Source organism: Ooceraea biroi, chromosome 2, assembly GCF_003672135.1.
Source record: "Ooceraea biroi isolate clonal line C1 chromosome 2, Obir_v5.4, whole genome shotgun sequence".
NCBI classification, from domain to species: domain Eukaryota; kingdom Metazoa; phylum Arthropoda; class Insecta; order Hymenoptera; family Formicidae; genus Ooceraea; species Ooceraea biroi.
The window spans coordinates 666,140-692,850 of NC_039507.1; the positions used below are offsets into that span (position 1 = coordinate 666,140).

The 26,711-nt window shown below is 41.0% G+C and overlaps 2 protein-coding genes and 1 long non-coding RNA gene across 6 annotated transcripts; 1 reads left to right on the forward strand and 2 right to left on the reverse strand.

Annotated features, from left to right (window-relative positions):
- Window positions 1-836: 836 nt before the first annotated feature.
- On the reverse strand, window positions 837-9,842 carry LOC105282932 (nestin). Its single transcript, XM_026975295.1, has 9 exons — window positions 9,667-9,842; window positions 9,034-9,387; window positions 8,077-8,339; window positions 7,792-7,981; window positions 7,312-7,451; window positions 6,033-6,196; window positions 5,747-5,933; window positions 4,635-5,071; window positions 837-1,941 (listed from the first exon to the last, which is right to left on the reverse strand). The coding sequence occupies exons 1-9, from the start codon at window positions 9,812-9,814 to the stop codon at window positions 882-884; spliced, it is 2,943 nt and encodes a 980-aa protein (XP_026831096.1). The 5' UTR covers window positions 9,815-9,842; the 3' UTR covers window positions 837-881.
- Window positions 9,843-9,932: 90 nt separating this feature from the next.
- Window positions 9,933-10,381, forward strand: LOC109611218. The gene is made up of 2 exons (XR_002193552.1): window positions 9,933-10,008; window positions 10,123-10,381. It is a non-coding gene; the product is annotated as an uncharacterized LOC109611218 (long non-coding RNA).
- Window positions 10,323-21,830, reverse strand: LOC105282908 (28S ribosomal protein S36, mitochondrial). Of its 4 annotated transcripts, none has more exons than XM_011345225.3 (5): window positions 21,627-21,825; window positions 11,054-12,455; window positions 10,860-10,914; window positions 10,582-10,754; window positions 10,323-10,439 (listed from the first exon to the last, which is right to left on the reverse strand). In XM_011345225.3, the coding sequence occupies exons 2-5, from the start codon at window positions 11,075-11,077 to the stop codon at window positions 10,422-10,424; spliced, it is 270 nt and encodes an 89-aa protein (XP_011343527.1). In that variant the 5' UTR covers window positions 11,078-12,455; window positions 21,627-21,825; the 3' UTR covers window positions 10,323-10,421. The 4 variants fall into 4 exon arrangements, with proteins under 4 accessions (XP_011343527.1, XP_011343526.1, XP_011343525.1 ...); XM_011345224.3 differs by having other exon boundaries at window positions 10,582-10,757; window positions 21,627-21,817; XM_011345223.3 differs by having other exon boundaries at window positions 10,860-12,455; window positions 21,627-21,830.
- Window positions 21,831-26,711: the final 4,881 nt, after the last annotated feature.

Here is a 26,711-nt window from a genome sequence, read left to right on the forward strand (position 1 = left end):
TTTGCAGTTGATTTCACACTGCTCGGAGATTGATCAGAGATTTTTCAAATTTAGATGAAACTGTTCGGTGTTCATCAACAAAATACTCTGTTTATTATACTAAATTGATGAATGAATTAGGAGCAAAGGATAACATGGTTATGTCCAGTTTCATGTGTTGAACGCCATCTGGAATTATGAACTGTGTGTGTATGTGTAAACGGCGGAATAGAAAATGTTTTTATTTCTAAGAAAATATTTTACTATTTATAATTAATACTATATATACAATAACGAATTAAGTAAATTGTTACTTCTTGACAGATTTAAAATAATGTTGATGAAGAGAAGCAAAATGAGTCATATGTATATGTTATATACAAAAAAGTATTATAATATAATAACACTGATCGTATTTAAATAGCTCCCTTTATAAGCAAGTATTAAATATTTATCTTTAATAAAAAGCAAATTATGATCACAATTGTGGAAAATAATAATATTCTATACTTCAAAACAATTTATTTTCGATTGTTTCATCACTAGAATGTGCCTATATGTATATATAAATAGTATTTTCAATATTAATATATAATATATAAATATTATTAGTCTCGCAATTGTAACATGCAAATAATTCCACAAAGAAATCTAATAAGATATGAATGATATTGTTTGTAATTGTACAAAAAATATGGCAGTCTTACTTTGAAATGTTCTCTAATGCTAACAAGATTCTATAGTTTAGTTTAATCAATTAGTTGTCCATTTCCTCGCTTACTCCTTCATTTCAAACTTCAAGCTCATCCTTAATTGTTTCTTCATTTCTTCCCCTTTAGTCATGATTATCGTCCTCATTTTCGCCTGCCATCCCTTGACCTCGTTTTTGCAGATCGGCGTCATTAAGCTCTCCGCATCATTAAGTTCTCCTCATGCACCTCCCTTATCATTTTTTTCCACCATTCCTCAAGGTCGTTCTGCATCTCCTTCCACCTATAGCTATGCCACACCTCATCGTCCTGCTTCATCATACTTCGCCAGTCGTCGTCACCCACCTTCAACTTTGTTATCATTCTCTTCCGCCAAAAGCTGTCTTTCTCATTCAACTGCTTTATCACGTTGTGCCACCAATCCATCTGTCCCGCTTTTATCTTTATCATCATCCTTCTTCGCCACTTCATGTCCGACTTATTCAACTCTATCAATATACTTTTCCGCCACTTTTCGTCCTCCTCCTCCACTTCCCTCACCATCGTTTTCCACCACTTATCGTTATCCGAATCCAACTTCCTCAATATGCTGATATGTTTCTTCTCCATCTCGAACCTCAGGCTGCTCCTCAACTTCTTCGCCTGTTTCTCCACACTGTCAAGCATTATCATACTCACACACGCTCGCCACTCTGTAATCTTCTTCTTCCACTCCATGTTCATCGCTATGTTTTTCTGCCACTGTTTGTTCTTCTTAAGCATCTTTATCATCATCTTTTCCCAGGTCAGGTCTCCCTTGCTTATCATACTCCAGTTCCTTCGCCATTGCATCTTTATATCCATATTCAATTTCCTCATTATTCTCTCTCGTCTCTCCTCGTTCTCCTCATTCAACTTTTTACTTATTCTCTGCTGCCACTCCTTGTTGTCTGGCTTCATTCTCAGCATCATCCTTCTCCGGCACTCTACGTTCGCCTTATTTATATTAATCAATATCTTCTTCAGCCACTTCTCGTTGTCCTTCTCCTTTATCATCACTATTCTTCTCCCCCACTCTTTGTTATCCAAATCCAACTTTCTCAGTATGCTGATCCATTCTTCTCCCTTCTCCTTCTCTTTTTTCCTATTCTCCTCTTCTTCTTGTTCTTCCTCTGTCTCATCATTCGCTTCCTCTACCTCTTCGTCATAATCCTCTTCGTCACTCACTTCCATCACCATTTCTCGTTCCACTTCTTTCCTGTCAGTATCATCACTTGGTGTACGCTTTCTTGTTAAATTCACAGCTTTTTTTGTACGATTCTGGGAATTTGTTTCCATTGTTGGGGTCTTCTTCTTTGAAGTTTATATATGTTAAATATAATGGTTTATACAATTATGATTCAAATAATAAAGATAATAAGCAAGAGAATTAGATACAAAATATAAATAGATCAAAATTTGAAGCGAATCATACAATTTAATCAAATTTTTATCATTATTGATGATAGAAATAAATAATACGGGAAAAAGTTCAACAGTTCAACAGTTTTTCACTATTATATGTAAAAGAACTTTTTCAAATCACTATTACAATATATGATGCACTGGCAATTTTTCTTACAATATTAATCAACAACAACTATAATATCACGAAATATGAAAAGTTAACTAAGTATATTTATTGTTGAAGATTCACAGTTAAAAGATCAATGATAACAGTTTCTTACTTTTTGAGAATTGCAGTATAACTACGTTTTCAGTTAATAATCTTCTCACTTAAAAATGAGTTTCGATTTTCTATTGCGTCACTATTGTATCGTTAGCTGTCGTTAACTGATCGATGTTTGACCTTAACCAGCACATGTATTCTTCGAATCTCACATATTTACAAACTTGGCGCGAGGCACTACCGTGTCTCTTGATACTTGAATCTCTTAAACGTTATATTTCAAGTGTATAGGACATATATGTAATATGTGTGTGTGTGAGTGTGTGTGTTGAGAGAGAGAGAGAGAGAGAGATCGCCAAACTGTAGAACATACTACAAAAAGTAATATGTATCAGAAGCATCCTATTCTTTTGACAGAAATTAAATTTGATGTAATAAGCTAGCGTGTCTTATATTAAACTTAAAATATTAGTAAAACATAAAATGCGAAAGTTTATGGATATAGATATATTAGTCATTAATATTGAATTTGAAACAAAATTAATATTGAAACAAAACTTCCATGGAATAAAACTTACCAGTTATAATATATATCATAGAATCACGTTGCTCATAAATTAATCAGTTAATGCCTTAAATCTTAGCATAAACATAACACATCATATGTTGTGTTCATAATAATAGCTATACGAATGAAGGAACTTCTTATAGATGTAGACAAATTTGTATTTTTAGTAAGATTTATTATGTAAAATAAATATGTAGTACTCTGTGTGTAATTAAAAGCAATTTATTTTTTATTGTTCCACCACTAGAATTCATCTAGATAGCATTTTGTAATTATACATATATATAAACATTATTAGTCTCGCACGTAAATACTTCCGCAAAGAAATCTGATGAAGTATAAATAGATATTGTTTACAATGTTGAATTTTACAAACAATACGGCAGTTTTATATTGTAAGTTAACAAATGTTAAAAAGATTCTTTTTTACTTTAATCAAGTTGTCCATGTAACAATATTTACATCTTTAACATGTAATATTGCTAACAGTAACGTTCGCATAAAATGTGAAATGTAGTTACATAAAGAATATTGCTGAACATGTCCATTTACGATAATAATTAACTTTATATTTATATATTATTAGAACAGACCTGCGCATTTTTTGTTCATTCATTTCTAGTGTGTTTCTCTTGCTGTTTTTCATCTTTTACTGTTTATCACGATTAGAAATAATAAAATCACCAACTTATTTAATGCTATATTACTCTACAGTGGAAAAAAGCTTCTGTCTCTTGTCTTATTTAAAATAATTGTCAACTATGCTTTAAACAAATTTAATTTTAATTTACATTTATAAATCAAAATCAGAAATGTAGAAATGGAAAAGCATAATTTTACGTTAAGTAGGAGAGTCAAGAGCCAAGAGAATTACAAAACATGAGACGCACAAATGAAAAGATCTTAATGTCAAATAATAGTCTGATATATAAAATTAGATGTTAAAAAAAGGACGGTTATAGTATATAAATTAAAAGCTCTACGAATGAATCTTATTTGTAGTAAAAGACAAGATCACATCAGATTTATGGCTTCGGCATGAATGGTGTATCAGTGCTTGCCAATCGTTAAATTTGATATTTTAATATTAGGCTACAGTTGTGTGATAAGATCATCTTCCAATTATTTTTTATTTATTTATTAACCACCTGCAAGTTCTTAGAAACATTTCGTAATGATTCTCTATGTGGTGAATGACATACGTATGTCATAATCTACGTTATCATAGCATTGTGACAATTATAGCACAAGCAATGAAAAGAGCACTGCCTCTCTTTATTTTGGCCCCTGTAGTCAATAATATTATGTTTCTATAATATGTCAAACGTTAAAAAAATATTAAAATGCAATATGCATAACATTTTACGTATATGGCAGTGCCTGACCAACGAGTTTATGCATTTTTACATTGTCGGTATGGCGAATCAGCTTTTTTATGATCGTTACGATCGTAATCAAGCTACTCCTCCTATCACAATAAAAGGGTTTTTTAAAGATTGGAAAACACTGATCCATCTGGAAAAATGGAATTGCTTCAAAATTTTTTTGTTTACCGCAAGTTTCTTGCATGATGTACCTGTTTATCCTCCTCTCTTCCATCCTATTCACTATCATCATTGTCTGACGGATTATCTGTATTTTTATATTATTCTTTTGAGTTTCTCTTTCTGCTTATCTTATTTTTGTCTTCTTTCGCTTCCTTCACTTTTACTTGTATGGTCTCTGCAGCCTTCTCGCCTCCTTCTCCTCTTCCTCCTCCATCTCTATCTCCTCCTTATCCTCTTCCTCTTCTTCTTCCTCCTCCTCCTCCTCTTCCTCTTCCTCCTCTTCTTCTTCTTCTTCTTCCTCTTCCTCCTCCTCTTCCTCTTCCACTTCTATTTCTTCTACTTCTTCTTCGTCTTCTTCTTCCTCTTCCTTTTCGTCTTCCTTCGTTTTTCCATTATAATATATTGTTTTCTCTTTCTTTTCCTCATCATCCTCTTCTTGCGCTTCTTCGTCATAATCTTCTTCACTATCGCTCACTACTGGCGTTTTTCGTTCCACTTTTTCGCTGTCAGCATCATCACTTGGTCGTCTAAGAATTCTTGTCAAACCCACAACTTTCTCTTCTGTAGCATCATTCAGGGAATTTGTTTCCATTGTAACTGCAATCTCCTCCTCCGACGTCTACATATTAAATATGATAGTTTACAATTATATTTCCAATAATAAAGGAAGAGAATTAGATACAAAAAATAAATAGAACAAGAAATTTTGAGAAATTTTAAAATAAAGTTAAAAAACAATTTCATTCTCCATTTGGATAACGAAATTCGCATACGGACGTAAAACAATATATAAAATTAAGTTAAATAATATATATTCGGGCAAAACAAAAGATATTTTTAAAATAGATCGCCACACTGTAGAGCAAAATTTAGTAATTTGTATTAGAAGCATCTTGTACTTTCGACAGAATTTAAATATGATTCAATAAGCTAGTGTGTCCTATATTAAAATTAAAATATTAGTAAAACAAAAAATATTAATCATTAATATCGAGAACAAAAATCACATGGAATAAAAACAGTTATATGTTATGACAGTATTACATATTATGACAGTTATATGTCATAATATATAATATAATGTATATCATAAAATCAGTGCGTCGCATATCTCCATACATTTAATAAGGAAAACTCTTTCTTGCATCGCGATTAGTTTCTGTGATTTGTGATCCCTGTATTAAGTAATTTACACAGAAGTTAGGCAAACAATTAAAAGAATGAAAGAATCACCAAATAAAGCAAGGCTCCGCAGATTCATTTGATTCTGTTGATAATTCTAATATTTCCTTACAGCTGGAATCTGGTCGAGGCTGATGAGGGAGAGGGTCATTTTGCCTGAGAGAACAACGGGTGCGTCATCGTCGTCCTCAGACTTCTCTGCTTGAGTCTCCGAATCGGTTACGAGTAATTCACATTGTGGCGGAAGCGCACCCTCTAAATATATTGGTTTCGGTGGTGTTTTCTCTCTTTCTACATTACTGAAACAGATATAAGTATATTCAACAAATCGTTCAAAAGATATCGGTAATAAAAAAAACATAAAATGCAATATTAAGCAGCACAGAATACAAGTATACCTTGATGGTGTGGGAATAATGGGGGTGGTAGGTCTACTACATTTCTGTCCACTTTCGCAGCTGGCTGTCATTTCCATGCCCATAACTTTAACTGTAGGTGAGTGTTCCGCTACGTCTATCTCTTCACCTTCTCTACTATGCGATTCCTGGCCTCCAGTATCCTCCTGTAAATGAAATTCTTAGTAGATCGCTCTCATTGCGTGTTTTTTCATTCAATTGTGATCTTATGTATTTCTTGAATCGGAAATGTGTGGAAAATAATCGGAAAATAATTTCAAGGCCATTTTGTCGATTGATTTGGTAAGAATCATTTCATAAAATATGTACAAATGACGCTTATAATGTAACAAAAATCATACAGAATCCAAAAAATGTGCTATGTTAAGGATCTAGTTCAGAAATATGGTATAATCATAATATATGTTATAAATGTCGCACAATTTATAACATATATGTGTGTATATATATATACACACACACGTGCGCACGTATATTGTTTATATAACATATTATACTATTATAAGATATTAATAAAATATAAAATAAGCGAATATCATGCAAGGCACACACTCATAATCTCATAGTCAAGAAGCTACAAAAGGAGCAACTTTTGTTGTATTAAATGTTATTACTTATTTCAACGATATATCGCATTGAAGAGTCACATACATCTTTACTTATATAAAAGGATAGCAATGTTGTTGAGTATTGTTATTGTATAATCATATCAATGAAACTCGTGTGTGTGTGTGTGTGTGTGTAAGCCGAATACACATTTACGTGTGATAAATTATTATTGAACGAAACTAGTGCGCTAGAAATAAAAGTTTCCACAAACTCTTGGTTACTCATGTTAGAAATAGATTCTCAGAGGCAAAGAATGTACCTTAGAACCGCGATCGACCCCTGCCAGACCATTGGACTGTGGAGCCCCATCTACTACTCAAAACGTAAAATATATACCGTGAATTCTATCACTGAATACATACTCCGGTTTAAGTGTTTGTACTCGATACTTGCACTTGACTAATACGTCTCGGTATGAGCCTCGTATATACGTTTAAACCAACAATTTGTAATCTTGCCATGGTTATCCGCAAGCGTCGATATTTCAAGAAGCCAAATATTGAAGACAAGATTTTATATACTAGATGTACAATAGGTGTAATGTACATTGGATGGGTAAAGCTTGTAACGCAATCAGAACACAGCGACGTGCATATGTCTAAGGACTAAATAAACTGAAACTGCGAATTGCGTCAAAACTAATCTGATAAACCTTGATTTCTGGCTGTGAGCCCGAGTTATTCACTACTGAACGTGATATATTGCCCATCTGGACAACAATTCGTTCCATGGCTGCTTCCGTCTCGACCAAACGTTGTCTCAGTTGATCTATCTCTATGTCTCCTGCCGCCTCTTGCGTTCCAGCATGTAGAACATTATTAAAGTTGCGTTCAGAGTATAAGTACAGGTACTTACAATATGCAATACAATATTTTTTTATACAAAATGTCTTGCAAAATGTTTTCAGATTTCGCGCGTATGGATACGTGTGTGTTCTAATTGTGCAAACCTTGCATCATGCAACACCACTTAAAGAGATCCGTTTGATATATCAAAGCATGTGTATGTATATGTCAATTCTAAATAATTCCCGGAAGAAAATAGCTCCTCAGAAAGAAACACTGCTGTTGATGATAGTGTAAATGAGAGACGTGACTAGTAAGTTTAAACATATAAATTTTCAGGCACTTACGATCCTTCAACTCTTCTATGGTAGGCGCAGCAGTTTTCTGTGGCGATTTCTCCCGCGAGTACTGCATCGTGCCACCAGTCATCGCAGTTGTCAGGGCCTCCGGACTGAACACCATTTTCCGGAATTCTTTCTCAGCAGCGGCTCCTGGATATTCTGAGATGATCTCGCTATCCGAAGTCTTCTTTAGAACCTGTCAACGTAAATTCCAAGTTAGAACCGCATCAACGTCGTCAGGAATTTATCGAAAAATTTCATTAAGAATTATTCCGCGGACTTGTGCATTACCTTAACAATGGTGTAGAGGAAAAACAGAACTATCCCTATTGTGTACAGTGGCATTATAATTCCCATTGTACCGTTTCCCTTGGGAGGTGGAACAACGTGACCGGCACCACCCAGAGGTGGCCTCATTTTTGGCACAATGTGGTCAGACCTATCCGTTATCTTTGGTACGATATGAGAGGACGGTATGGCTCTTCCTCGCTCTCTCATCGCAGGATGCATTCCACCTGCATGAGGAGGAGTAGGCCGCTCCTGTTGTATGGTACCTGCATACATAAAAAGATTTATATTCGGCTTGATAAAGGAAATGCATGTCTTATTTATCGGCATGAAAGCGTGTTTATTCTGTAGCTTTCTGGAGATTAGCTTAAACACGTGTTAATTGCTGCAATATAAGAATTAGTTTATTAATTATGCATTAATTTCATAAAAAGTAGAAATCCACAGGATTTATACTGAAAGCCTGAATATGGAATATGTAGTAGGTCACTGGTATGTATTGGAAACTGACTATGAGCCAGGCTCTGTCTGCCAAACATCACGTTTACTTTTTTGGCGCTCGGTCAAAACAGGATAGATAACTCGAATTCGTTCTTTCCACATATGCGCGATAATGTGAAACATTAAAAACATATTTCTCAAAGTTTACCTTATTATGTAAGCAATTTATAAATCAGACAATCATCACTATAAATTGCTAATGCAACAAGTACATCAATTCGGATTGAATTAATTCAAGCAGTGAAATAAAATTAGAAGAGCTTACGTATTTCAAGAGTATATATCATTTTATGAAAACAACTATGGTTAATTAATGAATTAATTAGAAAATCTTCGCTCGCAACACCGCAAAGTAGCCAATGATTGCAGGTACAAAAATTAGTCGACTGCGTATTGAAGCAATGTAATCTTGTTAAGTGATCATGTGGCAATGAACTCGCATGTTCTTGCGATTCTTACTGTGTGGCATCAGAATATGATATCTTATGAGATGGGGTGTCCCCAATTGTGACAACGGTATCCCGAAATTCATCTTAAGGCAAAGGGAACTATTGAATGATCTGATCTCCTCTAATACTTGTTTATATGTTTTCCCCAGGCGTTCCCTCTCAGCGAGGAAGGACGACAAGTCTATGCCGCATCTGGCAAGAACTTCCTCCCTGCACAGGCTTGCACTCTGAGGGGTCAGCTTACTGAGCTTTAACGCGTCCCTGACACGTGGATCAATCGGATGATGCCTCAATATGTTTTGACACATCTCTTGCATAATATCCACCGCAGTAACGTCACTGTCAAATATTACGTCGCAGCACACTGCGCAAATATGAAGGATAAAGGTGGAAACATTGGACATTTCTGTGTGTTCATAGATTAATCAGTAAACATCTATTTTAGATAATCGGAATGTGTTTCTCAAGTTAGATAATTCCTAGCTATTACTTTTACGATATAATAAAAACTCATTCATGTAAACAAGAAGCTGAGATAGACTGAAAAAAAATTTGCCACCGTGCGACAAATTTTGTGCGGCGAATCTTTTAACGCTATATTTCACGCGTTATTTATTGCACACGTAGAACGTTGAGATCTTACCAGAACTGTCTGACGTAGGATGATGTGGTGTGACAGATGCTGTGAGCATAGGGTAGAAAATCTTCGGCCATAGCACCGCGAAGCAGCCAGCCACGATCGCGAGTATAAAAATCGTCTTCCTCGTCCCGAACTCCGTTATCTCGGCCATTTTTTTCGTAATAGTGGATTCGTCGTTCGTAAATATTTCGCACTTCGAGAACACTTCGACAAAACTGTGAACGGATCGCGGCGAGTCGTCCTCCGCGTTCACGTCTCACGGCCAGGCATCGCGAGGAGGTGGGATGGAGGCGCCGCAGCGCTCTGTCGTCTGCTATTTTCGTCCAATCGCAGGACCGTATCAAGGTGCGTCCGAACGTCACTCGCAATTTATTTCAGATCCGCAGTAGTTACCTAGAAATACTGCACGATCATAGCAAATTAACAAAAATTAACGATAATCTCTCCTCCTTTTTTTAGATAAAAAAACCAAAAATAATGTGAATCATGAATGATAGTGATGAATTCATTAGAATCTCGTTGTCGCGGAGCCAGAATCAACGTGCATTGGCTCTTACAAGAACGAGCTGAAAGTTGTGCCAGAAATAGCAGGCCCTGGCAGTGTCACAAGAGACCTTGTCCGATAGGTGGCATGAATATGAAATGACATTCCGCGAGCAACCTTTCTACCGCATCCCTTTATTTAAACAGTACATCATTAATAAACGCAAATGTTCAACCTGTGTGTAGCTGACGATATCCTAAGTGATCCTTCGAGCTCATTCCGGTCCGCCACGCTGCAACACACAAAGCATCAGATACAGTATAACTGCAAAACATTTTTATTAACATTGCTGCGACATTCGATCAGGCAACAAGTATGGAGACTTAATTTTTCGCGCTCGGAATTTATGTCGCAACAGGAAATCGACAACTCACGTTGATATAATCAATTTCCCTCTGGTCTATCGGTCGTCTCTGGTATCGCGGCGGCAGGTAAACGTCTTCTATCGTCGGCAGTGCGATCACGCCGGGGCCCGTCGCGCTGCCCGTGCTCTGCGACTGCTGGGTCGGCACTGGCCGTGCAGATGGCGCCGCCGTCGCGCCTGCCACTACTACCAATAACGCGGATGTCCGTGTGTTTCAGTGGGGTACTTTTTTAATTCGTAGACGCGCGTGGTCGCCATCGCGATCGCGATCGGTTTGGTCTACGTTACCTGGATTATGGGTGCCCTTGCGGAACTTGATCAGCGGCACGTGCGGTTGGACTACCTGCAAAAAGATGCACGTTACCTGCGGCATAACCTTGCGTAACCTCGCGCGAGAACGCGATCGTCGCCGCCTCGCGCGACGGAAATTTCGAAGAGATGGACCGAGATGGAGGAGGAACCGTCAAAGTCACGTTACTAACCTTCCACGCCTTGCTTGCCATCATAATCTTTTTCTCAAATATATAGCGATCACAGCCAACTAACTTCGTCCGCAACGAGAGCAGCTACCTTCCCAGCGCATCATAACAGCAAGATAGGTGGCGCCTTGGCGTGCTTCTTCCGGAGGACCGGTGTAGCGAACGTAACTTCATTCCATCTCGCAACATAGCAGAATTAGAATTTAAAAATATCTCGCAGGACTGTAACGGTTCTTTTTATATTTTTCGCAAAGGTGATTAAGTTGAATTTATACATAATACGCGTCGGCCAAAATTTCTTCTTTTTGGATTTCAAAGGAATTTAATGTTTCTGGACTAAAAGGTAGTTTCATGGAAAATACATTGAATATAAAATTATATATTTATGTATCAGTAGGTAATTTATTTATTTACGTGTTACATACACACACACATACATATATATATATGTACATAATTTACGCCTTAATTAAACAAAAATGTCTTATAACGTCACAAATTAAAAAAATTGTTTTAGTAATAAAAGCAGAATACTTTGATCGGTACAGTACTTTTGATGCAGTTCTGCAATGTACCGCCCTCTAAGCTTATAAAAATTCAGGACTTCCATTAGTAAGGCTACGTAAAGATCGAAAATTATATATTATTACAGAATTATTATATGGGCATGTGATTAACATGAACTTTATACGATATTATTAATGCTAACAGACGTTTATCCATATTTATCACACTCGAAAGACTTCTAACGATACGTCCAAGAAGCAAATAAAAATTGTAAATGAATGAGACTTTGCATATATATTCAATTATTTTACTTTATCAGAAAATCTGTTCCTTACTTTAATTTGTCAGACTGTTATTTGTTTTCCCAAAGCATGATATTAAAAGAAAGAAAAGAAATAGTTGTATATTTTATTGGATTAAGAATTTATTAAACAGACTTTATTCAATCATAATTATTACTATCAATTTTAATGTCTTTAAATATAATAACAGGTTTTGAAGAAAAAGTGTGTGGAAAAGGCTGTAATTACCCTTCCTCTCTTCCGTCTTTTGGCATTGTACTTTTCTTAAAGAATTCATCGAAATTTTTAGCATTGTTTCAAGTATCACAATTACAATTTAAACAAAGCAGCCAGGAATTTTTCCTGCAACATCACGGCCGGACGTGTTCGTTCCTATGGTCGCATATACATATGTATAATTGGTAAACATATCCCGGCTCCTTTATTGTGGGAACCACATCGTCGTCACGCACCGTGTCGGCACACACTTAAAATGTAACGTTTCATAGGCACAGCGTGTGTTTAATGAAACAACTCGTTCCGTTCTCCAGTCCGTGCCTTCGATGCGTTAACGCTTCGCGTTTACGGTGTACATATGTAAATCCTCGGCGCTTCTGCTGCAAACAACATAGAAAATAAATTATTAACTATGTATTACGTAAGCCTACTGCACAGAGTTTATGCGTATATCAGCGACGTTAGTAATAAAACGAGTAATAACTTCAGAAAATTATATGAACAATAGTACGAACAGTCATTTGAACAATCTATAATAACGAGAAAGAAGAAAATGACACCCGCGAAATCGTTTCTCATGACCTTTTTCAAACTGCAAATAAGAATGTCCAAGGATCGCGGCTTCAATTATATGAAATTTCGATGATGGGCCATTTGACTTTGAAATTCGCAATGAACTAATCCTGAAAGCATCGACGGCGGCCGTTGTCACGTTGGTTGCGCACTGCGGGCTTGTAACCGGGTCGTCCCGTTCATGAAATTCGCGGCGGTTCCGCAGCGCGACGTAACTTTCTCCAGGAGCGATGATCGAGGTGGCGGGAATTTTTTATTCGCAGCCGCGGGTACGTGAATGCGTGTAGGCGCGGAATAACGCGCGGGAATACCCGGTGGATGTGCGATAGCCGCGCTTCTGAAAAGTTCTGTCCTCTCGACAGGCCGGTCACGAGCCACCGACACTAACGGCAATTACAAATGCCCGGCTCGTAGTAGTTTCACGCGCGAGGGGAATGCAAGGAGGCCCGCTCCGCGTACGTTTAGACGACGCTCTCTTGTGCTCGCCGTTGTGCTCGCGAAAGACCGAAAGGCGAACAGAGCGTCGCTCACCTTTTGATAGATCCCCGGTGTTCGCCCGTTTCCTCGTACCGAACACTCGGCCCATTGTGAGGGCCCAACGGCTGAAAATCGCTCGCCCCGTCGACAATGCGAATAGGTCCCTCCTATTCGAGATTCGTGGGAAAAGGGATGATTCCGGAGGGGGATGATTCCGCCGTTTTATTTTATTTTCGACTCGGTAGACACGGGTAGCCGTTCGTCGGCATTGCCTTGCAGTGCCTTGGTCTGCCTGGTGCGGGATGTTTGCGGCTTACTGCATGTACAGTTGTTCGCTTTGATATTCGAATGAACACCTTGACAGTCGCAGTCTGTCATAGGGATGAACGAGAAATCGCGAAGTTGTGAGGTACGCGAAAAAACGTACGATGGCAGATATTACCGAAGAATATCAACGAGCAGGCGACGCACCACGCATAGCGATCACGATGAGGATCTTAGTATCCAGATTGTGCAGTTTGCCGCAAAACCGCCGTGTTGCGTATCTAAAAGGAACATGGACATTCTGAAAAAGATAATTCGAAGATAGGCGAAAATTTCGGAAGATACGCAGATGTTATACCGTTACCTGCCAAGTTGAACAAGACGTACAGAGTCAAAGACGAATATATTTATACAATAATCGCGTACGTTGAGTCACGCTCGCTGTTGAAGACGTTAACGTTCAGCCATTCTGACGGGCCTGAACTTTTCTTTTCTGGCTGCGCCTTTGTTATTCAATGAGTCGGTGCGACGACGACGTCCGCGGGACATGTCAGGTGTAACAGTATTCGGTGGTCTCGGTGCTTTATTTTCGCTGAAGCGTAGAAATGCACGAAGGGGGACGGTGATCGCCGGCCGTTGATATGGCGAAGAGCTTAACTCCGGTAACCTAGCTTTATGATGTCGAATAAAACTCATACAGCTAGATAACCAAAGAGAATGTCCGCGCCAAGATCCTCTTCTTGAACGCACGAGAGCGGGATTTTCTCGGAACTCCATAACAGCGAACATTTGAGCTGATGAAAACTAAAGTGAGTCTCGCCTCAGGGTGTCCTTAAAGCCGAGGTATCGCGCCGCAAATTTTACAAAGTGCTCCAAAGACGCATCTCTGATAATCACCAGACATGGTGAACTAAAAGTGCAACATGATTAGGATACAATGATGGATGCAATTTGTTTATCTTATCAATCTAGCAGTACCTTCGCCCCATTGGATATTACCGTAGAATAACTTGCGTTTTTTTAACGGAACAAGAAATAAAAGTTCTTGGAAAAATGATTTTTTCAGGAACGTCGGAAGTTCACGTTCGACGTCTCGTGAAGTATCTACGAATATGAAGGTAATTGCGAAGCAGAGCAACAAGTCGCCGAGTCACACGAGTTTCTCCTTCGCCGGCTGAAAGATCGCGTCCGCTTTCCGGATTACGAGTCCCCGATCACGTCGGCGATACAGGTCGACACACGGCCGGCCATCGGTGTCTACGATATCTGAAACAGATGCAGAGAGAAATCGTAAATCGCCTCGTAACAATCGTCCCTTTGTTGCGCGTAAGCGGATTGATCGACACGCGCGCCCGCCGTATCGAGGGGGGAAGCTGAAAAGTGAAACAGCCGTTGACATTTCGGAGTGAAAGTCGCGTAACTCGGAGCCTCGCGGATACATAATGTCCGATGACTAAACACACTGGCTGAAAACTCTTTGGAAGGCCTTTCGAAGGTGTCGGGGAAGAACCGATCTCCTTCTCGCGCGAAGCGTCCTCCAAAAAGAGCCTTTTTTATGCGAGCGATAAAAGCGACACGTTCGGCCTCGACTCGATATACTGGCTCGTGGAAACGCAAGTGTTAACGTCGTTAGAATGTAATCAGCAGAATTGTTTTTACCGATCTGATCTATTTTAAGCGATTAAGCGATAACGATTTCGAATGTTGTTTGTTCGAGCGCGATTTTCGATGCGCCGTTTGACTTCATAGACTTATGCTGATTCAGTTCCGCGCTGCCATGTGCCGAGTCGCACGTTACACGCGCCTCGTTACGTCATAATTACTTGCACTTAGCCCCCGCGCCGACACGTCATTCAGGCCCCGCGTATTTCCACTCTTAACGAGAATCTCCGTGCCCCGGTCGGCGATTAATTCGATTCGCGGAACGGTGCGTGTACTTTTCCGCGTTTCACGCTGGAGTTGCCGTAGCAACGCGCCGCCGATCCCCCCGCGGAAGAGGAAGATTCTCTCGTCGAGGATCTTGCCTCGTGGATCAGATCAGAAGAAAGCGAACTCGCGTCAGGCAAGATCTCAGTTGCATCTTGGTTCGTCGTTCCTGCTCTCTGGCGTGGTCCGCCGAGCAACAATCCGCGACCACGCGTCGTCGCGACGTGCAGTTACGCGCGCGTTCGCGACATCCGCGCGCGAATTCTCTTCACCGCGGTCCCCGCAATTCTCTCTCCGGTACGGAGATGCATTGCCCGCGTGATCTTTCCGTCACGTCGCCGATATTAAAGGCTCGCGGCTTTTCATCGGCGATCGTGCCGGCAGCGTGTGCGCGCAGACCGGTATAAAGTTTCGTAAGAACCTCCGTCCGGAGAAAGTTACGATCTTGCTCGTATCGCCCGCGTGTGCCCGGATTCAATTTTATTTTTAAACCGCTCTCTCTCTCTCTTTCTTTTTCTCCCTTTCTCTCTGTCTCTCTTTATCTGGATCTTTATCTCGCTCCGTTTCTTTCGGCCGACCAACAAATCTCTCTCCGCTCTTAAAATAAATCTCTGCTTTCAAAGAGAAACCGGAGCTGCTGAAACGCGTTATCGCAAAGTCGCCGATGGCGCTTTTTCCCCGAGTCGGTCATCGCGCCGCCTTCAGCGAACACGCTTATCATCGTGATACTGTAATCCCCGACATATGACATACGATGGAAACGACGATGCTGAAAACGCGATTGCGAACGCGATTGCTTGTCGCGACAGCGCAAAGGATGCGACGCGAGGAACGATGTTGAATGCCGCACGGCAATCCGCCAGATCGAGCAGGGAAAATCAGACAAAACTCTGCGGATGTCGCCTTTCGTTCGAAATTGCACACGTGGTCAGGCCAGATTCGATCCAGTAGCGGGACCACGCGGTGCTCTTGAAGCGTCCGCGAGTCGCGGCTCGCGCCCGCTGGAGAACGGTTCAATTTCATTATCACGCGGTCACAACGCACGAAATGTCAAGAACGATCATCTGATGATTCCGCTTCGCCGGAACGCGTACACAAAAACCACACATACGCACTCTCTCCTTCCGCCGTCGCCGTCAAGGCTTCGACTCAAAATTCCGATTTCTGCTTTCAAGTCTTTCCCACTTTCGACTACCGAGCGAGGAGTCCCGTTTCTGTTGGGAGCCTCTTATCCAAGACGACGGAATCATGCGACACGTTGCCACGGCGAATGCACGTAACGTTAACGTATCTGCCCGTGATAAGCACCGACTGCGACCAACCGGCCTTCGATTTCTCATGCTCGTCTGCCGCCGAACATCGCTGCAACTCGCGCTGTGCGCCCGGCCGCCTATTTATCGCACCTCTCGGAGAAATAATTTCGCTGTACGTTAACCAGTGCCATGACGGAGACGGAGAGGAGACGAAGACACGCGCTCTCGCTGATAAGAGCGGTGAAATTGTTTACGAGATCAATGAACGGCCGAGAGATTGCCGCTTGATATGCGACCAAATCTTGCGTATAAAACACGAATTTCTTGAAGAAAAAATTCTCAGCACCGATCTCTTCTTATGTACGGCTTTCTTGAGATTGATTTCTCTTTCTCAGATGTGTGTCTTCAAATTGTCCGGCTCCTAGGGTCTTATAATCGAGTTAAAAACTACTTGTAACTACGATAAAAATGGAAATGAAGCAAACAGTACTTGTTGATTCTATTGCTTGTTATCGTAAAAGGGTGTCTGTCACCTGAACGTTCTTTGAAAATTTTTTACAGACTAAAAGATATTGTAGGACATTATACTTAACAGTAAATAATGTCTAATATCTTAGCACAATTATAACGTTTCCGTAATTGCAATTTCTACCTGATCCAATGTGTGCGATTTCACCTTCTGCGATCACTTTCCGAATCGAGGCAACTTGGAAGCCTGACAGTGGCACCGCTCTGCCGATCTAATTAACGGTTTCGCGTTTGGTGTAGTCGTTAAGAAGTCTCCGATACGGTTTGTTGACAGTACCTGTTATCTCGTCGAATTCGCGTAAGCGTTTCGTAATAATCGAGCGTTCGAGAGTTCGTTTCGCGCGGCGCAAGTTCCCTACTCCCTCGAGTACGATTTAATATCATTGGCTTCGTCCGATAAATCCGAGTTCTAACGAGGCTGGATTTTCAACACGATTTTTGAACGTTTACGTAAACACAGCTGCGCGAGCAGCGCGAGATAATCGTTCACTCGCAGGAATTATCATGCTTATCGAGCTTCTGATTTAATTTTCCCCATCTTGTAGCTGGTCGATACGAAAAAGTTCAGCAAGCGTGACGATGACCAAGCGTGCACGAGATAAATGATGACGAGATATTGAAATTTAAGTTAAATCAAACATTTGGACACAGTTGGATTAAAAAATTCTTCCCTGACAATTTAATGTTCACCTCGAAATCATGTTTGTTAATGGCCAACAGACATTCTGGGGACAATTTGGCAATTGATTAGCCTCGAGATTGAAATTCGCTCTGTCGTTTCCAGGTTTCGCACGAAAATCTGCGAGGCACCCACCCACGTATGCAGAACGGGCAGATGCGGCGTGTTTGCATTTCGTTCGTCGGTCGTTCGCTCTACCGTGCCGATCCCGAGCGCGTTCGTCGACGCGAGGAAGATCGTAACGCGATATGGGCTTCCGCACGGCAGTAATCCTGGCGCAATAAATATGAAAAAGAGGAATGTATGCGAGACAATTAAATTATATAACTACAGGGGAGAGATACCTTGGAAAATTAAGTGACTTGCCATGACCTAAAAGGAGAGGGCCTAGCTCTTGCCGGTATCAGTACCAGAGACGATCTGTGGTTCATGTCGCGTGTACCTTTATGCATAATATGCACGCATATTTTAATACAGACTGCCGGAACATGTTAAATGAATAATCGATTCGATGCCGAGATCTCCTTTAACGCACCAACGTGAGATACGGCTTTGCGAATTGCGGACTATCGTTACTCCTACGATCGCATCTTATCAATGCGCCCGAATGTGTTGTACCTACTTTTAGATAATACGCGTGCTTTTGCGAGATACGTAAAATCACGTACAAAAAGTCCCGCTGAAGGTCCGGTAATGTCCAGGTAAACTTACGTCGAAGAAGAGATCGCTTCCAATTGATGAAAGATCGATTCGTGTATTATAGGGAATTCTGCGAGGTCAATTTTCGCACAACGAAAGTTATTAATAGAATTGAAGGCCGTTTAGAGAAATTAGAACTCTGAATTTGTTTCGTCGATAAGTTATTCGTAGATCATAAATAGAGAAAATTATGTGAAACGCGCATACGGCGACTGACTAAACCATAGGAATGACGAAATCGTTGTAAGTCATGTGCGTCAGCGCGTGACGGATTTTTATGAAATTCGTCATTAAGCGATTCAACTCACTTGTGTCGTTTGCGGGAAAATACTTGTCATCATTGTGGAATGAACAATGTTGCTTCTTCCGATCCTACTCGACAGCGCGTAGATTTCACAGATCAACAAGATAGTAAGATCAAGCCGAGCATGATTGATTCACTAAAGTAGCGGTCGGAAGCCGCAATAGGAAAAAATAGCGTTGAGTCAATGATGAAATAATAAGAAATTATTTTATCTTGTTTGAAATTAATGATGCACTGTAGTGATACAGTAATGCAAACCAAGTTTAAAATTAAAGTCTGACGATATCGAAAATTGCAGAAACAATACTAACAGATGTTCTATGTCAAAAAATTTTATCTTCTGAGTGTATTGACCAATATTTGTCGTTAAAATTACTGATACTAATTATGTGATCATTACACATAAATAATTCCCCTAAAACGTACTAAATAATTACATTGAGCAAACGATGCACCTAAATGATTAAAACTTATCAACACGCTTCAAGAACGATAAAAGACAAAAGATAAATCTTTGCATCGGTGGTCACATTTTGATACAAAATTAATAATGAGTACATTGACTTATTGTTATTATCAGAAAGGCTAAAACTTTGGATAGATCCAACTTAACAAATAAAACACAAACAACAAAAACATTATTATAAACTGCCCTTTCCGCGAGTTTACATTTTTTATAGAATTCATGGTTTTCCTGTATATCGTGCGGTCTCACGCGCGAGATAGATTCTGCTCGATCACGAGTCGGACGAAAGTAATGCTACCGGAGATCGTCGAGCGACAACGAGTTTCAGCGGCGAGAATCGCGCGGCTCCGCTTTTCCACGGCAGGTGCATAACTTGTTGCTAAGAGGCCCGCTGAAATTCGCACGCGAAACGGTGCGAATCGCCGGCGATGAGGATGCACGCGCGGGCAGCGGGATGAACGCGGAACCAGCGGCCGATGCTTCAAGGGAGACGATCAGGAAGCGATCCTGTCATTAACAGTTTTTCGTTCTATCAGAAAAAAATTCCTTCTTGGTTACAATATGAGATTTATTTCGCCAGTAGATTAATTAAACGGTAAAAACACTTTATTATTGATCAGGCTGGCGAAAACATATATCGATTAAAATACAACGTTTCGACCTTTAAGGATCTAAATTAAAACGTTGTGTTTTTATTGATATATGTTTTTGCCATCTGGTCAATAATAAAGTATTATTACCGTTTTATTCCTTCTTGGACTCGATGCCAACCAATTTCGAATCAAAATGGTTCGTCTATGTCTAAGATGCTTTTTTTCCTGCACTTCAGAAATTGGCACAATCTAATAACAAGCTAAATATAATAATCTCTCCATACTCGGAAGACTAAAACTGAAGAATCATGAAGAACGCGCTAAAGGAAAAGTGAAAACGATATTAGCCATTACATATTTATATCACATATTACATTGTAACGATTGACACGAAACCGAACAAAAAAGTTGTAAATTAAACGCATTATAAATCCATGTGCTGTAAATATATCGTTTTGAAAGTCGCGATTATATACAAGTATAACAAACATAATAATGGATTGACCGAAAAACTTGCACTTTTCTGTCTGTAATAATTTTGGTAACAATATTTGTAGTCCCTCAGGGATTAGAGCGCGAGAAAATACAAGTAAATATTACTTTGTTCTTTAAAATAGAAATGCCTTGTGTGAAATCTACAGAGAGTCGTTAACGCTTTCTCGTTGCGGATCAAATTTACTAAGACAATTAATCAGCCGAACAGGAAGTGCTTAACGAAACTGATAGACAGCCTTGAGAAAGTTCTCCGATATCCTGTGATGCAAGGGTAGATGAACCTCGCTTATCTCCCATCTTTTCGTTTCACATTTCCGTTCGATTGAGCACGTTTGTTGTATCGTTACTTAGAATAATACCATTACGATAAGGACGTTAAAGAAGTTCTCCTCATCAGTACAAATATTGTGTTTGTTATTTTTCTTATGTTTCTAGCCGATGAAATGTATCATCATGTATGCAATTGAATGTATCATCAGAGAGACGTTGCAAGCCGATGAATTTTGATACACAGATAATGTGTGCTTTGATTTATTATTTAAGTTACGGCTGAAAACAATTCGGGAACGTCTCTTTATTCGTGCTCTACGCCGCGATTTATTTTCTTGTAATAACTTTTTTCTCAAATATTGCACCGCGAGTTTCTATCGTCGTTGTAGCAAATTTTTTGTGAGTTACGCGCATTTTTGCAGCGGGCGTCATATCAAATTGCGCTACGAGGTAAACGCGCGACTACGAATTCGAACGAAATTAGTGCTAATAGAATTTTTCCCTACTTCAGTACTTCGTTCCATGTAATCGGAAGAGAATACTGTGATTAATTTGGCATTAGTTCGGCATATTAAATCTCAACTGTAATGCACGACAAAGTTGCTAGTAAGAGCGCAGCTGTTAGACACGAGCTCAAGGTACTCCGCGCTTGAGTACTCACAAAACCGCTTATTTTAACTAATGTATCCCGTGTCGAGCAATGTGCAACCTGACGTCGAAAATGATGTAAGTTCAATTCTGAAATATTACGAATTTTAAACAACGTGCAACAAAAGACTCGAGGATGCGAGGGCTTCTATTTTTTTCGTTATTTTTGTAACCCCCTCGTTAAGAACGGAATAAAACTTGCACGTTCCCGATCAACTCGCGCGAATTTTATTCCAGACGAAAACGATGACTTCCCAAATGAAGTTTCTCTCAGGGACGTCAGCGTGCGACCACCTCCGCGTATTGTCTAAACTGCGCATTATCGTCATGTCTATTCTTACGTATATCGCACAGACGAGGAGGAAGAGAATCATACCTGTTCCGTGGAGCGAGAATCATAGAATCAGAGAAGATCGAAGGGAATGCGTCTATCGCTTTGGCTTCAGAGCAGAACGGATCCCATGGGATTTTTAAGTCCATCACTGTCTCCGCCATATCAAGGACACACAGAGATCGAAAGAAAGAGCAAGAGGAAGGAAGAAAGAGAAAGAGAGTGATAAAGAAGGAGAAGTTATACACCTGGCGCGGTACAAGATGAGATGATCACTACCGCACTCACTGATCAACTGGTCCCACGCCCCACGTCCTGGGCCGCACGCACCTTTTGCGGCCCCGTAGAGCCGTCCCCCACTGTTCACGTTGTTCTTTCTACCTGATTCCCCCACGACCCCACGGACGAGGCGCCGATTGGCCCGTTTAAATACGTCGTTGTGACGTCAGCAGGCCAACTGTCGCGCAAAGAAGAACGAGAGGACCGGTTGCTTCGTCTTGCCTTGCGAACTGCGTATACCTGTTCTTCCATGTCTTCTACCGGTCGTCCGTCCATTCGTTCATTCGTCCATTCGTTCATTCCTCCATTCGTCCGCCACAATTCTATGTGAATCTAGATATCTTCTCGATGTGCTTGGATATCTTTCTCCCTTTCGTTACTTAGCAGGAACCTAGACCTATTTTTCAGCAAACAGAGGAGTTATCGCTTTCTTGAACAAACTTGTCGAGAAAGTATTATATAACAATTTTTAGTAAGGAAAATAGAATATAAATATACGCTCAAAGTAACAATACAAAAGAGTACTTAGAGTTACGGTAGTGTGCTCGTGCCAAGTTCACGCGCAAGCGAGGAACGAGCAACGAGACGGATCATGTATATATAAATATATATTTACACGAAGTATCTAATTAAGCCAAAGCGCTATTAACGTATCATCGTAATCCCTGAACCAATTGATTTCTTAGTGACTTTAATCGATAGTCCAAGATCTTTTTATATTAAAAAATGTCTTCATTTTTATCTTACAAACTTAATGAGAGATGTATCGTCACAAAGATTAACATAACTAAATCCTACGATTCAGAAATTTAAAGAGAGAGAGAGAGAGGGGGGGAGGGAGAGAGAAAGAGAGCATTAAAAAATACTTAAGGGTCGACTCTCTCCAATCTGCCATCTTGATTTTATGAGGCGAGGAATGACATAGTCGAAAATTCTTGCGTCCCATATTTTCATTTTTCACTTTTTCCTCACAAAAACAATATTTTTGTATTCTTGAAACCTGTAAAATATAGCGGAAACTCTGATTTCTGTCCGATGATATAGTGTTAAAGTAGAAATATTAAATCATATAGCTTCGCTGCCAGAACCGGTTTTGACAACTGTCAAAAATGGTCCTTAGTTTGGGAATTATTTTACGATTTTACGGCATGCATCAGACAGATATCAAATATCCGGTATATTTTACAGGTTTCAAGAATACAAAAATATTGTTTTTGTGAGGAAAAAGTGAAAAATGAAAATATGGGACGCAAGAATTTTCGACTATGTTATTCCTCGCCTATGACATCATAAAATCAAGATGGCAGATTGGAGAGAGCCGACCCTTAACGTGTAAAACTAATTTCTCGTAAATATTTTATTAGAATGGCGACCAAATAATTACGGCGCACGTTTGGAGTCGTTTATTCATGAATCTACAAGTATCTCTGATTGATTCTATCAGCAATCATATGTTCATAAAGAATCCCTAGTTGATCATGTAAATAGTCACATATTTTCTGCGGATAATATTGCATCCTTTAGAATGAATAGTCTTCCACGTCGTGGAAGACTAAAGTTAATAAAATCGTATTGTTTTTATTGGCTCTGTTTTTTGAATATAATATCAATCAATATTTTGTTTTTAATTAACGATGATCGCAAATTCATTCAACGACAACTATACTGACAATCATCTCCATGATTGTACGTTCTCGCATAAGTCTCGTCGTTATTCCCAAGCTCGTTTGTTGCCAGGTCTCCAGACACCACACGACCTCCTCCGCCGTGTATGCTCGTTCAATGTAATTCTGCGGTCTGCTCCTGCAAACTTTACTCCTTCGCCTCTGCGATCGTCGAGATTCCGAGTATTCCGACAATAGTGATCGTTTCCGGGCAATACAAACATCCCTATGTCGGTTAGTATCGCGTAAAGCCCATTCTACAATGGCAGTAAGCAGTAGGAAGTGATCAATCGAAATCGATTATTTCAAAAACTGACCAATGGGAACTCTTACTTCTTACTGCTTACTGCCATTGTAGAATGGGCTTAAAGGCATCGTACTCTACAAAAGACTTTTTTCGCTAGGCTGTGCCATTTCTTGATGCATGCTCTTCCGTCTCATCCAGCATCCTCCGATTCTCGAAACGTCTCGCACCGTCGTCTTTCTTCGTATTTCTTCATTCTCATCTTCCATTCTTCTCCATCGCTTCGCAGATCCTCGTCCTTTTCGTCACGCGCCTTCTCCCGGGCTTCGAACTTTCGCGATCTTTCTAAGTTCCGCGCGTCAACTTCTCTCTCGTCGATCTCTCGCTTCGTCCGGCGACTCGCTCGTCGACTTTCCCCCCGATCCTCTCTTTTTATTTCGCGGTCCCATTATTTCTCCTTCTGCCGGCTGTCCCTCTTCGTCCTGGCTCACCCAGGCTCTTCGCCGCTTACACCCTCACCTCCCGGTTAACCCAATCTCTTCCCCGTGATCCTTTCTCCTCTCCGCAGCGGCGAATCCAAGTACTCTTCTCCTTCTAACACGTCGCCTGTGTCTGTCCTTTCTTCGCCGTTTTCTCCTCCTCGTTTGCTTACATAGGTCGCCCCATCTCTCTCTCCCTTTCTCTCTTTTCCTCTTAGGTCGAACTCGATCCTCCTCTGACTGGGAGCACGCTCCTCCTCATCTCAGTCGGTTTTACCGGTCGCCGACCGATTCGATTGCCCGCGAGAGGTTTGCCGCCGCCACAACGGAGCGAGAGCGGCCCACCAGGTATACGAGGGAGACACAAAAAGGAAAAAAAGAACACATTCCAACGGCTATAGTTGGTCCATAACGATTCCCATACGTTGAGCGCACAACGAACAACCAATGACCCCTCTTATACCGATCTCTCGCGCCTTCAATCTCTCTCCCTCTCTCACACTCACACTCACACACTCACACACACCACACACACACACACACACCTGCTCTTTTCTCGTCGTGCTCTCGCTCTCCTCCGAATCTCCCCCCAAATCTCCGTCGCGCTTACTCTTACATTCTTACGCGTTTTACACGGTTCCACGTGTCTCGCGCTTCCCTGCCTTCTTCGCCGTCTCGCTCATGTTCGTATGTATATACTGGGTGATCGAGGTGAAGGCTCGACCTCGTATGTACCTAGGTAGACACTCTTACGAGGATCCTTCGACGAAGATCAAGCGCCGTCACGATCCCCCGTTGGCGGCCTCGAAGTGGTCTTTCGAGACGCGTCGATACCACGAGATGAATCTCTCTCTCTCGATGGGGAATCCCCTAAAATATGTTCCCGAGGATGAACGGATTTTTTTTATTTGACTGCTGTCGCAATCGGAAATCGCAAGATTTACATTCCTCTTTCCTCTGCCAGGAAACGTCAATTTTTTTCCACTCGCAATCTAAAGCCGTGATATTGGTACTTCGAAAAGGGACAAAACTTGGCGACGTTGCGGACTGAATTCTCGTACGTCCCCCTTTATTTTCTCGACCCTTGCCGAGCGCGCCAAGCCGCAGTGGTTGGTAACCGTCTTGCCGTACCACGCGTGGGAATCCCCGGCGTGGATTTTAACGGCCTCCTCTACCTGTGTTTGACGAACGAATTCTACGTGATCGTCGGGTCGCACCGAGAAATTGATTTCTTCTCTTCCTTCCCGGATACGGAAAGGTTTCTCGCACGTGGTGTGCCACGTCGATCGAAGTAATATTGCGCTCAGCCGGCGCAATATGTTACAGAACATAATTGTGCGGCTCAGCCGAGCGCGATACTTTGACCCGGATGTGGACCGTGCCGACCACATCGCGAAGAAAAATCGTGATACTCGCGACTCTCCGCGCGCCCACTCGCGCTCATTAATCGATGAGCTACGCGTGGCACGATCCATATCATTGAATGCAAAACAATTTGATGATGTCCACGAGACCTCTGCTTCTTAGTCTTTCGTATGGCGACTGCTGCTCCATCGAATCCTTCAAGAATTCCTACCTTTCCCGCGCGCTTTCTTGTATGAATGTAAAATCTGTGTTGTATCTTCCATTACACCGCTGTTCCCTGGCGATTACACGTACCGCGAATATCGCGGTAGCCACTATATTGCTGCTCATGCAAAAATAAGTATCCACCGCGGTCTCTCTCACCGGGCGACGGGCTTTAACGTAAATTCCGCCGAATGGCTTCCATCGCCGTCTCCAAGGCTTCGTTAGTTTCGTGGCGGAACGTGTCCGCGCGCAGATACGTGCATATACCGCCGGCTATACTGAAATTTACTGGCGTCGCTGCTGCACACAAACTGTTGATCAGAACAAAGCGACATCGTAACGATGTTTACGCGGCCACATGTTGCTCCGGTCAGATCGGTTCCGTCGTTCGTAGGGGAATCCCTGGGAAGCTCGACTCTTCTCCTTTCTTCTCCTTTCGCTGTTAGACGTGTCGTCCGTTTCCAGTTTGTGGGAAAGGCAGCGCCGTGATGGAAGGTATGCCGCTCGTGCGCGGGGCTGCGACCAGCCTGGCTGCATAGGCATAATTTCAACGTGGGTAGAGTTCACGATGAAAGTGCAATCTCCATGCGATGATCGGCGCGCATGAGCCCTCGGCTGGCCGATTAGAAGAGCCAAGTTGTTGAATCTTGGTTTCGCGATCCTCTCCGAAATATCATTGATCTGTTGACGACGACAGTTCGCAGACATTTTTTGGAAAGAGAACAGAAAATTGTTTATTCGAATGATAAAATTACGCGGCAAATTGTTACGTAGACGCAATAAAGAATTGTTTGAAAGAGAAACTAAACAGAGAGACTGAATCTGTATTATAGATCGCCTTTGGTGTATCAGCCGTTGGTGGTGCATCCGCGAGATATGAAAGCGATTCTTCGGC

What these genes read in the sequence shown, in the direction of transcription:
- LOC105282932 (XM_026975295.1), bottom strand. Translation starts at nt 9,814, where the DNA reads ATGGCCGAGATAACGGAGTTCGGGACGAGGAAGACGATTTTTATACTC. An exon ending in TCATATTCTGATGCCACACA is followed by an intron (nt 8,340 to 9,033) that starts GTAAGAATCGCA and finishes TTATGTATGCAG; the next exon opens with GTACCATACAACAGGAGCGG. An exon ending in CATAGAAGAGTTGAAGGATC is followed by an intron (nt 7,452 to 7,791) that starts GTAAGTGCCTGA and finishes CTGGAACGCAAG; the next exon opens with AGGCGGCAGGAGACATAGAG.
- LOC105282908 (XM_011345222.3), bottom strand. Translation starts at nt 10,944, where the DNA reads ATGCCGCAGGTAACGTGCATCTTTTTGCAGGTAGTCCAACCGCACGTG. An exon ending in CAAGGGCACCCATAATCCAG is followed by an intron (nt 10,758 to 10,859) that starts GTAACGTAGACC and finishes CGTTATTGGTAG; the next exon opens with TAGTGGCAGGCGCGACGGCG.